The following is a 12486-nucleotide window of genomic DNA, read 5'->3' as shown; positions in this document are numbered from 1 at the left end:
AAATGACAGACGAAACAAAAACCACAAAACATTAACCTTCACACGTTCTTGTTTCTCATCCCTCCCCCTATCCTCGCAACGGTTGAGCATAAGCATATGACCTTTTCAGTTCTAACAATGGGTAGTAGACAAAGCAGGATGCCGCAAAAAAATAATGCGGGCATGCATCTACAAGAACATACAGCTTATACTTCTACTGCTTGTCCTATACGCAATTCATGTTCCACGCTAATCCAATAGAAATCAAGAATATAATGGGCACAACAATCAAGCTGGAGAGACCCTTTCTTCCTCAAATTAAAGAGAAAAACGCGTTAATTGTAATAATTTTACCTTAAAGTTCTACAAATATTCATTTTAGTGAAGTCTGCACTCCACGGGCAACTTAGTCGTTGTCCATGCTTAACATGTCATATCCAGGAGCAGGATAACACTTATCAAGTTCTAATCAAGATGCCAATTTGGCCGCTGATGCTGTTGTTTTATCGGCTTTTGCACGCTTTCTAGGTGAGGAACTAGATCCTCCAGCAGCCATCTCAAGGTCCTTGCTGGCTTTGCTTTCAGGTGCCATTTGTTTTTCACTCAGGTTTTGAGAAATTTCTTCCAATGCCAAGCTGGCATTACTTGCGTCAATTTCCTTCCCGCCAAAATCCTGCGCTGGGGCTTCTAATTTGTCATCAGCAGGGGAGGACTGCATTGTGCTTAATATTGGAGGAGAGGGTTCATCTGGATTGGATGAAGAGGTCTCGAACCTTCCATTTTCCATCTTCCTCTGTCTCTCAAACATCATCTGAAGACACCTCCCTTGCTCTTCAATTTGCAACTGCAAATTTCTCTGAATCTGGAGGAAAGAGAACTTCAAGGTCAGATTAAACAAAAACGAACACAGTTTGATCAGCCTGTACTGTTGACATTTCAATTAATCCATAGGAATGAAGACTACTGTAGTATTTGGAAAACAATATTTAAAGCTCCTTTTATATAACCAAAGCAGACAATCAAATGTTTCAAAACATCCGGACAATAAATTGGACAATCCTATGATTATGTGAAACAGTACCCAGAATTTTACTTGGCACAAATGTAGGGTCTTTACAGGATTACATTCTACAGGCATATATAACAACATAAAGCAAAATGAAAGTAATAATAAAATGATATCTGAGTAATATATACTGGAAATGTACTAAGTAGCATCTCAGACCAAGACAAGAACAATATGGATTGGATGAATCACTTATTAAAAAAAAAAAAAACAATGGATTGGATGAATCAAGTGAAACTTATCAAGTAGGTGGAACAACAAAACCATTGTGTGGTGGGAGAGGCACAACTAAACTCTCAAAAAATTAACATAATACATGAAAAATGCATATGAAACCTTACTTTGACTTAACTTTTCGTATGCCTCCATCTATAATGACTTTGTTATTTGCCAATTTGTCAGGGGAAAAAAAAAATGAATTATTCAAATATCAACACCTATTATTGCCCGCGACATTTAATGACTGACCATTAAATGCCAACTGTGTTTCACATTGCTTTGCAAGAAGTAAAGATGAAGATTGATTGTTATAGCATTCTTTTGGTTTCTTTCTTTGATCGGCTATGAAAACAGAGAATGGCAGAGAAGGAAAACAAAAGAGGAACCCCTATCAAGTACCAAAGGCGCATAAACCAAAATGAACTCAGAACATGAAATAAGTAACTCATAAACAATTACAAAAGCACAAAAAACACTTGAATTCAACACCAGCCAAGCCCTAACTACAAAATAATTGTAGTGGATCATTAGTATCAATTTAACTGACCATTCATCAAATTGAGCGGCAAACACCTAATAATGAAAGATGGTAAACTTGGTATCAAATGCTTTACCTCGAGTTGGTCATGAAGCCGCTTCTGAACTTCCATCTGCAGTTGTAATGCTTCAGCAATCCCCATACTCCTGCCACCAAAATGAGAGCCACAGAGTTTAGTTCAAGTTTAATTAAATGAGACATAATAGAGCAATTGAAACTGCAGCTAAAATTGCACAAGGAGCTAAAGCTAGAAAGCTTGCCTAGAACCATCAAGCTAGAAAAATCAACGACAAATAAAAGAGAAAAATATCTTCTTCTTAGGGACAAAAAAATGTGACTATAACTTAATGCAGTAAGAGACCTAAAGTGATTATGAGAATAGATACTGAGATGAGCATAGCCAAACCTTTCATCAGGGAATTATTAGAGAGTAGACACTAAAAAATTCAGGACTTCAACAGGAAACAAACATGAAACAATAAATAGTTTAGTGTAGACAGCATTCAGCAAGAACTCGACAACATGCATGAGTTTGTGGAGGAAAACAAGTCATAACAGCAGCGGGGAAGGGGTGGCCGTTAGGAATTATAAATTGATATTCTAAATTTAGTTGGAGTTATGTTAATGCAACGTTCATGGGGTAGAATTAAATGTTGGAGTTATGCTAATGCAACATTCATGGGGTAGAATTAGATGTTGCCTTTAATTATATATATATAGGATTCATCTAGCCAATCCCAGTAGTTGGGAAAAGGCTTTGTTGAGTTGAATTAGAATGACAGGAGATCCAGTAACAACCAACTTATTCATACCTAATACTTCATGGTATTAACACAACTATTTTAGAATTTCCATGGTGTCAGCGAAGTACAAATTTCATTGTTTATAATTTCAATCAGCTTGGAAAGTGATTTTTGAAAAAATATGCAAGAGAACTGATCTTTCTATTTTGAAAGACGTATAAAATATGACTAGTTTTGTTGGATTGAACAAACAATTCTCCAAAAATATTACAAATTTTCAATGCACTTGGAAATAAAAAGTAAGACCAACTCCTATAGGTCCATATAACATTGAATTAAAGGCGTTCCAATCATGTGATATTCAATATAACATAAACTAACATGCATCTACATGCATGAAACTGTCAAAAGTACATATACAATCAACATTCACAACAAATTCTAAACTAAATGTGTTCATACATACTATAGTGTGATGAACCATAAAATTCAAATAGCCAGTTATGTTACTACATGAAGTAACATTGTTGCATTATCTGGAGATCTAGTTCAATGATGTTGATTCCAATAGAATCTACACATGTTGGGGGCGGGTCGTGGCATGCCATTTAACTAAACAGTTATCCCTAAATACCAGTATAAACATTTGCTCGTATACATAAGAAATGTTTATGACATAACATCAAACAAAGGAAAACCACTAAACCAAGTAACTTTTTTCCGTTTTTGGTGAAAATGCCCTACTATTTCCTTCACTCATTTGTTTTTCCCTTTTCCATGTAACTTCAAATAAAGTTGTGCAGAAACCTAGATCACAGTGTCCACTAATGTTCTTGCCAAGTAGGCGATAAGTTGATTATACAATTAAGTCGGATTAAAAAATAATCAGTATTATACTCTGTAGGAGCCTATAAAGGGAATGGGACAGAAGCAGTTGTTGGTCTGCAAGATATTGTAAGATTACTTACAGAACCAAGAGTATCAGAGTATAATAGGATTCCTTTCTTTTTATAAACTTTAACATCACTGATTCATCTAGGTAATTGCCTGATCATTTCACCCTGTACTGCATAGAAGGCATATAGCATTTGACAGTTCTACTGTTAAAAAGGAAAACAAAAAAACAGTTTTCACTTTTAAACTTTTAAAGGCCACTAAGTAAAACTATAAATGGTACAGAGAAATACTTGAGTCATGTATGACATGAAGTACTTCCTCCAAAAAGAAGGGGAGAGAAAGAAATATGAAATGACAATATTAACTATATAAAAATATTCAAGTAAAGAACATAGACAAACTAACTTACGTATTCAAGTCTAAAGTTGTCATTTCTTCAATAGGAGTAAACTTTTTCTCTGAAGTTCCTGAAATGAGAAGAGCGCAACACAATCTCACTTTACTTTCTAATGTGTGTGAGTTTGTGTGTGTGTGTGTATTTTTTATTTTATTTTCTTTTTTAATGTAGACTAAACGACTAAAAAGAAATATATTAGCATACAGTACAAGAAATTATATATATTTTCACTGTCCTATATGATACAGCTTCTGTTTTTTGATACAAAATTAACAGAACTCATAATAATAAAAAAGCAGGAGCATGAGGATTGAAGAAAAACATGCAAATATAGAGAGATGTTTTATTTTGCCGAACGATTTAAGTAAATATATAAAATGATTGTTTTAATTTTTCAAATTAGAGCTCTAGAATCAAGAAGGTTTATTATCAGTAGGACTAGGAATTGAATATTTCAAATATAACTTTAGCAAAACTAGAAATACAAGTGGAGATATAGTGAGAATCAAGGGTCAAGAGATACTAAATGACGGGCATTTTTGTTACTTAGGTTCAATTTTTCATGAAGAGGGAGAAGTTGGTGAGGGTATTAATGATTAAACTAAAGCAAGATGAACTAAATGGAGGAGTACTTCTAACATACTGTGTAATTGACATATATCTCTAAAATTGAAAAATAAATTATATCAAACAGTTATTCGATGAACAAACCTTATGAAACAAAATTATGCGAGCCTAAAAAACAACCTATTCATAAATGAGTTGGCCATAATGCATATGTCGAGACTCGAGATAGATGTGTGGTAAGAGAATAAAGGATAATTAAAAATGAATACATTCATGAGACGCTTGAAGTATCATTATGTTAAGATTTAATAAAAGAAAATCAATTAAGAGGGTTTGACTTGTGAGTGAGGCCTAATAACTGGACCAGTAAGGAAAAATGATATGATTTACATTGCGGATAAAGTGACGGGGAGGCAAGACAAAAACTAACATAAATTGGGATGAGATAGCGCAAAAAAGATGTGATAGCATGTGATTAAACTAAGATCACAGCCACAGAGCAGGATGACAATAAAAGATTCATGTAGTCGACCCCAGAATGTTGGAACAGCCTTTTGTTGAGTTGAGGGTTAAATAGGCATCAACTTACAAAAATCACGGGCTTAATCATATAAAGATGCTGAGGTGGTATTAAAAATTCTTTTTGCAGGCTTAAGCAAGAAAATAAAAGCAAATGATGCAATCACTGTTACCTTCTGATGATTCTGGTTTGTCCCTGGCTGTTCTATATTTCTGAAATTTAAGTGAAATGACATCAAATTAAATTGATAAAGATTACAACTAATTTGTAAATGCACATGGCATCAATAAGAAGTGTTCCTTCATACCTGCAGGTGGCTTTTCACATGATAGATAGTTAATCCTTCAACATTCATGGTATTCAAGACACCCTTTGGCGTAGCTCCTATAAGTTCAGATTTTGAATCGATACAATGGAACACGATGTGACTAATCAAACCAAAACAAGCTAAAGAAAGATAATGAAACTGAGAGGGCTACGCACGTTCACTACCCCCGAGTTGATTGACAGCTTCCACAAAGGCTTCATGAAGTTCTGGTGTCCATCGCATGCGGGGCTTGGTTGGGGCTACAGTGCACAATGGGCTAGCAACAGGACAAATTTCCCCAGATGGTACGGGATGATGATGATAAATTTGAGACTGGTGCACAGAGATATCACCAGATGGTTCCAGCACCTGATATGCCATATAAAGTTCTAAATAAAATATGAAACTTGGACAAACAAAGAAAAGTACAAGAAAGGAGTGCTGCAATTTTCCCAGTATCCAAGGAGTATCTAAGTTACATGGATGCTATAAAATGTATGATATGCCTAAGTCATGATATAACTGAACTTGGATATAAAACACACCTGAGAGGTTTGTGCAGCGAGAGAGAGAGTTGCACAGTTGAATTGTTAGAATTTCAAATGATATTTTCTTAATATTTTCCAATACTATATTTAGAATCAAAACGAATAAATTATTATCTACATTGAACACACTGTTTCAGATCAAAACAGCATTATAAATAGGTATACAATAAGAAACAAAGAACACAAACAATTAACAGATTGGCTGTGTCTTAACATCATAAGGTTACATAAAACTAACACATGGACACATACTAGAACCCAGAACATTTACTTGTCTTCATGTATCACATAAGAAAGAGATAAGACGCAGATGATGTACCAAAAACTGAAAAACAAAAAACAAAAAACAAAAAACAAAAAGAAAAAATAGATGCAGATACATTTGCACTAATAGCACATCATATATGTATAGATGTATGCGTGTGTGTGCGCGCGCGCGCGTGTGTGTGTGTGCGCGCGCGCGTGTGCGCTATACTCCAACAAGCATGTGGGTCTAGGCAAATGCCAACTGGGTAGAGACCTGACCTTTTTGGGCCTGATTTGTACAGGTTAGGCCTGTATCCAATCTGCCCCTCCTAGCAGCCTTGATTAATGGAGACAAACACTGGATAATGACATTTTATCTATCAGGAAAACTGCAAACTTGAAAGAGAAACCTGATAATAGTTCTGAAAAGTATATAAAATTTAACCCCCAAAAGTATAGATTTACTTCAATTAATCTAATAAAAAAAATGATATAGAAAAAGATACAGGATGATATATCACTTCAATTAATCTATTATAGCTATTAATAAAAAAGATACACGATGATATATTTATAAGTTGAATAGGTAGAATAATTATTGTCTAAGGGGCACTTCACAGGCACCAAAAGTGAAGGAAGAATCCAGGCATGACATGTGCATAATGTGCAGGGTGTTCAAAGGATGAGCCTCGTACCAAGATATTGCTATAGAAGATCTCTAACTCTAAGTTGAGGAACAAACCTTTGGTTTTGGATCTGGTACGGCATCAACAAAAAGCTCACTCCAGTTTGAGTCTAAAACATCATCAACAGTGATTAAATGGTCTGCCCATTCCTGCCACTCAATTGTCTTGGCATTTTCTTCGGATGTCAATGCACCAGTACTGCTTTCCATCTGCCCATTCCGGAGAGGGACATTTTCGGGAAACTCAAGGAAATGTGGAAGTGAATCTGTGCCCCAAGATAGTTCACTGTTTTCTTTGGGGTAATTAATCAATGGTGTGGATTGTACACCTAAATGAGAAGAATGGGTTGGTAGCAAAGATGTTCCACCACTTGATGACTGAGAAATAAGTGGAGAATTTTGGGGGGAATGCGTTTCTTGAGAGGAAACTGAAGAAAAATGAATGTCTTTCGGGAATCTAGAACCTGATGAAAACAAGTGCTCGACTCTGCCACTGTTACACAGCAATGGAGTTGGCTGATGGGAAGCGGGAGCAGTCATTACTTCTCTTTCTGAGGAAACCTGAAAGGAATCTGGCATTTTTGGATACTTCTCTTTGAGAGTGGTTGGAAAAACCGGTAAAGATGAAGACACAGCTCTAGAAACACCCATATTGCTCAGCTTATTTTCACCTGATCCTTCTTAACAAAGAGAAATGTATGTCCATGAGTTGAAAAGGCCAAAAAGTGTCAGTACTCCTTCACTAGCTGATAGCTTTCTTTTTGTCACCAAGTAAATCTAAACATAGGATATAGTTCTGAAAACCAATCATCGCTGCCTTTCAAGAAAAGTGCCTCCTAGAGTTCATAACTTGCAGCATCTGTCAAAAGAACATAATGAATTAGCATATCCTTAAAGTTAGAACACTGTAAGACAGATTCCAAGAACATACAAAAAAAATTCTTGTCTTAATATCGAGACAAGCCTTTAAATAATAATGAAGAAAATTAAACATTTCCCTTTTGATTTTTCAAATTATTGGCCAACTTAGTTACCCAAAAAAAAAATTATTGGCCAACTTAGCCATTCTATCTCTAAAAGATATTCTGCCATTTCGACCAATTCTGAAATTTCACTTTCAACTGGGAGTAGAAGTGACAGTATCCAAATTATTGATCACTGTTATGTAGCATTGGTAATGCTGGTACGGCCCTTTAATGAAAGATATTCAAAGTCTAGGAAGTACAAAAAGAAGTGAGGGAGAGAGAGAGAGAGAGTACAATAAAAAAATTATGGGGAAAACTAGAGTGACTTTGGCTTTTAAGTCCCACAACTTTGCATGTGTTTGATATTGGTCCCAATTCTAAAATTAATTGGGGTGAGTCCCATTAATAATGAAAACCAAAATTTGAATTTGTGCCTTCAACCTCAAAAGCATGAAATGAAAGACAGCACACTTAGAAGTGGACAGTTGAACATAAAAATTGAGAGAAGCACGAACTCTGACAAAATTATGTTCAAGGTAATGCAATGACAATAAAAATGTTAAGCAGATAATGTTAGTCTACCATTTAAGAGCATTTTAATAATTATATATAAATATATTATTCATAATAGGAGCTGCGAAGTCAGCAACGTACTCAGGGGAAATCTAGACATCCATGGAAAAAGCATTGCTCCATTCTTAATGTAAGATTGTTGAACAAAAACTTTATTCAGAATGAGCCATTCAAGAAAATGGGAGCCATAATCCCACATTGGAATAAAAAAATGGAAGGGTATCATTCCATGAAGTCCTAAAACTAATCTCTAGCCATTATTCAGCGTGGTAACTCCCAAGCATGCCCAAAACATTTAAAGTGGAACAAATTTACATGGTTTTGGATACTCAATCAAGTCTTGTAGTTGTCAGAATGAGGGCAGGAGGAGGATGGAGAAGATATATATATATTTAACTCATATGTTTTTATTTTTAATTTTTTTCCAATTAACTCGTAAAATCTAATCTCAGATAAATAAATCAACTGAGAGTTGAATATATGAGAAAAAAATGTCAACTATCGGGAAGGGAAACGATATTAAATAAAGACAAAAGTCAGAGAAGAGTGATTGAAGTGAACTTTAAAATGTGGTTTTAATCCTGACCTAACTACAAAAGAAACTTAATGGAATAGTGATGATACTTAAGAAGACTTATTAAAAGATTATGGAATAACCAAGAATAACAAAGCATTGCTTTCATGAAAGATTATTAACAATTGATGAAAGTCGGAACAAAAAAGGACATGATATAGTTCATTCAATGGAGATAAAAAGAATGCTGGTTCAGTTCAAAATGATAGGCAGGTAAAATTGAAAAGAACTCAGGTAAAAGATAAGTTGATTCTGCACATAGGGAAAGCAAAGACGACAGTGTAACAAGTAATGGGCAGTGAAAGGTCAAAATGATAAAGGGCCAAGGCTGTGAAAAAGATATGAATATCTATGTTGTCGAAGATATGTCTTTAATACAAATAAGGAAAAAAAAACCATGTAGCTGATATTGATTAGCTGGGATGAGGATTTGTTGAATGGAATATTCTTGGGTCTTGGCATTCAAATGGTAAATACAACAAAGATGAATTAATGTTGATGGAAGAATGAAGATTTTGGAAGACAAAAAAAAATCTCCTAATTTGTGACCAATGAGAGCTTCTCGAGCAGGCTTGAACTTGTTCAAAGAAGAACAAATGGCAAGTTGAAATTAAGCCACAAATGCCATATGTGAAAATTACTACAAAGGGCACTAAAATTACTTGCTTTGAGTAAAGCATTGAGTTTAACAAGATGAAATGGAGCAGAAATGGGAAATTCAAAAAAAAAAAAAAAAAAAAATTATAAACACCAATTCAGCCACTGCTAAGGGTTGCTCTATCAGAATCCCTAAATCTTGTACTAACAGAACCAGGAGATGCCTATATAAATCAATCATTACACAAAAATATGTTTAAAAACTGATGAATGGAATCTACAACTCAACCCTTCATCACCATGTTCCATCAATCAAAACCACAAATTTCAGGAAGTGGACCCAACCAAATCAACTCAAACATAACAAAAAATAATGATAATAAATAAATAAAAGAATTGTCATTCCCAAGCTTAGAAACACATCAAAAAAACCTAAACAACAACGACACAATTGCCAAAACAAAAGCAGAAGCAAAAAAACCAATCCAACAGTAATAATAAAAAAGAAAAAAAGAAAAGAAAAGACAACCCAATTGAAATTTAAGCAAAAACAGCTTAAAGAAGAAACTCAGAATCAAAAAGTAAGATATGATTATATTGATACAACATAAGTCACCATGATCAATATATACAGATTAAGCTCAAATTTGGAAATGGGTGCGTAAAATTTTTACGTCAAAACCAGAGAAGCTAAGAATTAAACCTTGAAGAAGCTCGAAATCGGATAAAGATTCTACGGCGGCCTAGGAATAGCACAACAAAGTAGAGAGAGAGCAAGAACACGTAATACCAATATTATGACTTTCAATTTCACAAACAAGAGATTGATTGGGTGAACGATGATATACGAGCCTATCTTTGGCTGTATCTGTTTCAGTCACTCGGAGTTATCGGAGGGTAATAATGTCAACGTGTTTCTATTGAGTTGTTTCTATTCTTTAATTATTGGCTTTTGATATAGTGTAAAATTCGTTCGATGTGATTTAGAGTAAAATGGACGGTGATGGGGTGAGAAGTATGTCAGCGAATGTTTGTCGTGACACCATAGTAATACTCTCTCTTGCAACTGGCTTTAGCAGAAAATATTTGTGGGTCCCATAGGCCATAGTCTATCAAAGCACCAAAGGTCCCAGTATATTTCTGTGTATTGTATAGTAATTTGTAATGCATCCCAAATGATCTGATCCTTATTTTTTAAGAAGAGTTATTATTAAAACACTAAGGGTTGCTTTTAGGGATTAAAAAAAAAAAAAATTAAAATTCTTTAAGAGTTTAGTTAAATGAATAGTGAATATTTTGGAAAAATGTATGTATTTTATTTTATTTCTATGTTTTCTATTATATCCCAATTGATTTGTTTCACTGTACGTTATTCTCGTTCATATATTATTGGAATTTAAAATTCATTCTTTAGTTCAAATACTCTTATTTTTTATTAAACATCTTTTACTTACCCATTACATTATAATTCTTACTTTCCGGATGCCCTTTCGAACGAAGAAAAAAAAAATAATAAAAAATAAAAATAAAAATAAAAATAAAAAACAACCCTTTTGAGATTCCTAGTTTGATTTCATTGTATATAAAATATGTCGTCACCTTTCATTTGTTTAACATTTTGAAAATAAAGTAAGAATTAAATACTGACATGTTATATAAGATTAGTTTTTAATTTTCACCAATATCTCAATACAAATATAATATGAAAATATATAATTCAATAAGCCAGTATAATATCTATTTTTACTATCTATATATCTTTGAAATTTGATAGAGTTTTATACTTGAATCAGATATGATTCTTCCAAAGAAAAATTTGCTTAGGAGTGGTTTAGAATAGAAAATATGAAAAGTATGGACTAGTAAATTATGCATGAAACATAAAATATACTACTTTTGCATGACAAATTTTAGCTTAGAGTGTGTGAACTATACAATATAAATATTAATTATTGAAACACAAATATATATATATATAGTAACTAAAATTCAATCCTCCTTAATTTGTTCTAATTTAAATATGAATATAAATAATAATTATTATTTTAATAATCCATCATTTAACTATTTATTTGTTAAAAATTGATTTAAATAATTGGCAATAATGTCAACGTCTTTCTATTGAGTTTCTATTCTTTAATTATTGGCTTTTGATTTAGTGTAAAATTCTGTGATTTAGAGTAAAATGGACGGTGATGGGTGAGAAGTATGTTAGCGAATGTTTGTCGTGACACCTCATGTAACTGGCTTTAGCAGAAAATATTTGTGGGTCCCATAAGCCATAGTCTATCAAAGCACCAAAGTTCCCGGTATATTTCTTGCGAGTGCGGCGCTGGAGTGATCACAAACGTCCGTCCAATGTGGTGTATTGTATAATTTGTAATGTATTCCAAATGATCTGATCCTTATTTCTTTAGAAGAGTTATTACAACACTAAGTTGGTTTTAGAAAAGAATTTTTTTTTTTTTAAGTGTTTGGTTAAAGGAAAAGTGAAAAAGGGGAAAAGTATGTATTTTATTTTATTTCTAGTTTATCGCAATTGATTTGTTTCTCTGTAGCTCGTTCTTGTGCACATATTATTGATACAAATTTCTTTCTCCAGTTCCAAAACTAAGTCAAAGTGACAGTACACAGACATAAGTAAAGTCAGATAAAAACTAATAAATCACGAAACAAAGCAATAAAAATAAAGAATAGACTCCAAATTTGTTGAGAAAAAGCCAGTGCTTTAGAACGAAAACCACCAAGGGAGAAGAGCAGCAACTGACGTGACTAAAAGTCAGGCCATCATCAAGGCAATAACTCCAAAATTGCATCCACAAGGCGCCTCCACACACCCAATCCCACACAAGATCAAATCAAGACAGGGAAAACAAAAATAGATCCAGATCAGAGATCTAGTCGAAGGGAAAATAACAAATCCACCATGTCGAGCCAAAAACAAACCAAATAAAAGTAGATCTAGTCACAAAAAATAAAAAACGACCTAAAAAATCACCCATAGGACAAACTTATTGAGACAGGCACCAAGGTTATTAACTTGTATGAGGCAAGTAAGGTTACCT

At 33.7% G+C, this 12486-nt stretch overlaps 1 protein-coding gene across 1 annotated transcript; it reads right to left on the bottom strand.

Annotated features, from left to right (window-relative positions):
* Window positions 1-297: 297 nt before the first annotated feature.
* On the bottom strand, window positions 298-10281 carry LOC132311690 (protein PHR1-LIKE 1-like). Its single transcript, XM_059809732.1, has 8 exons — window positions 10125-10281; window positions 6770-7571; window positions 5410-5602; window positions 5234-5310; window positions 5099-5138; window positions 3852-3909; window positions 1879-1948; window positions 298-841 (listed from the first exon to the last, which is right to left on the bottom strand). Exons 2-8 carry the CDS (start codon window positions 7361-7363, stop codon window positions 449-451), a joined length of 1425 nt encoding a protein of 474 aa, XP_059665715.1. The 5' UTR covers window positions 7364-7571; window positions 10125-10281; the 3' UTR covers window positions 298-448.
* Window positions 10282-12486: the final 2205 nt, after the last annotated feature.

Source organism: Cornus florida, unplaced genomic scaffold (genome assembly GCF_030987335.1).
Source record: "Cornus florida cultivar Cherokee Brave unplaced genomic scaffold, ASM3098733v1 CherokeeBrave_3.0.0_Hap2_Chr06, whole genome shotgun sequence".
In the NCBI taxonomy this organism is placed as follows: domain Eukaryota; kingdom Viridiplantae; phylum Streptophyta; class Magnoliopsida; order Cornales; family Cornaceae; genus Cornus; species Cornus florida.
The sequence above is the reverse complement of the archived record's forward strand: the minus strand, read 5'-3'. Positions and strand labels throughout refer to the sequence as shown.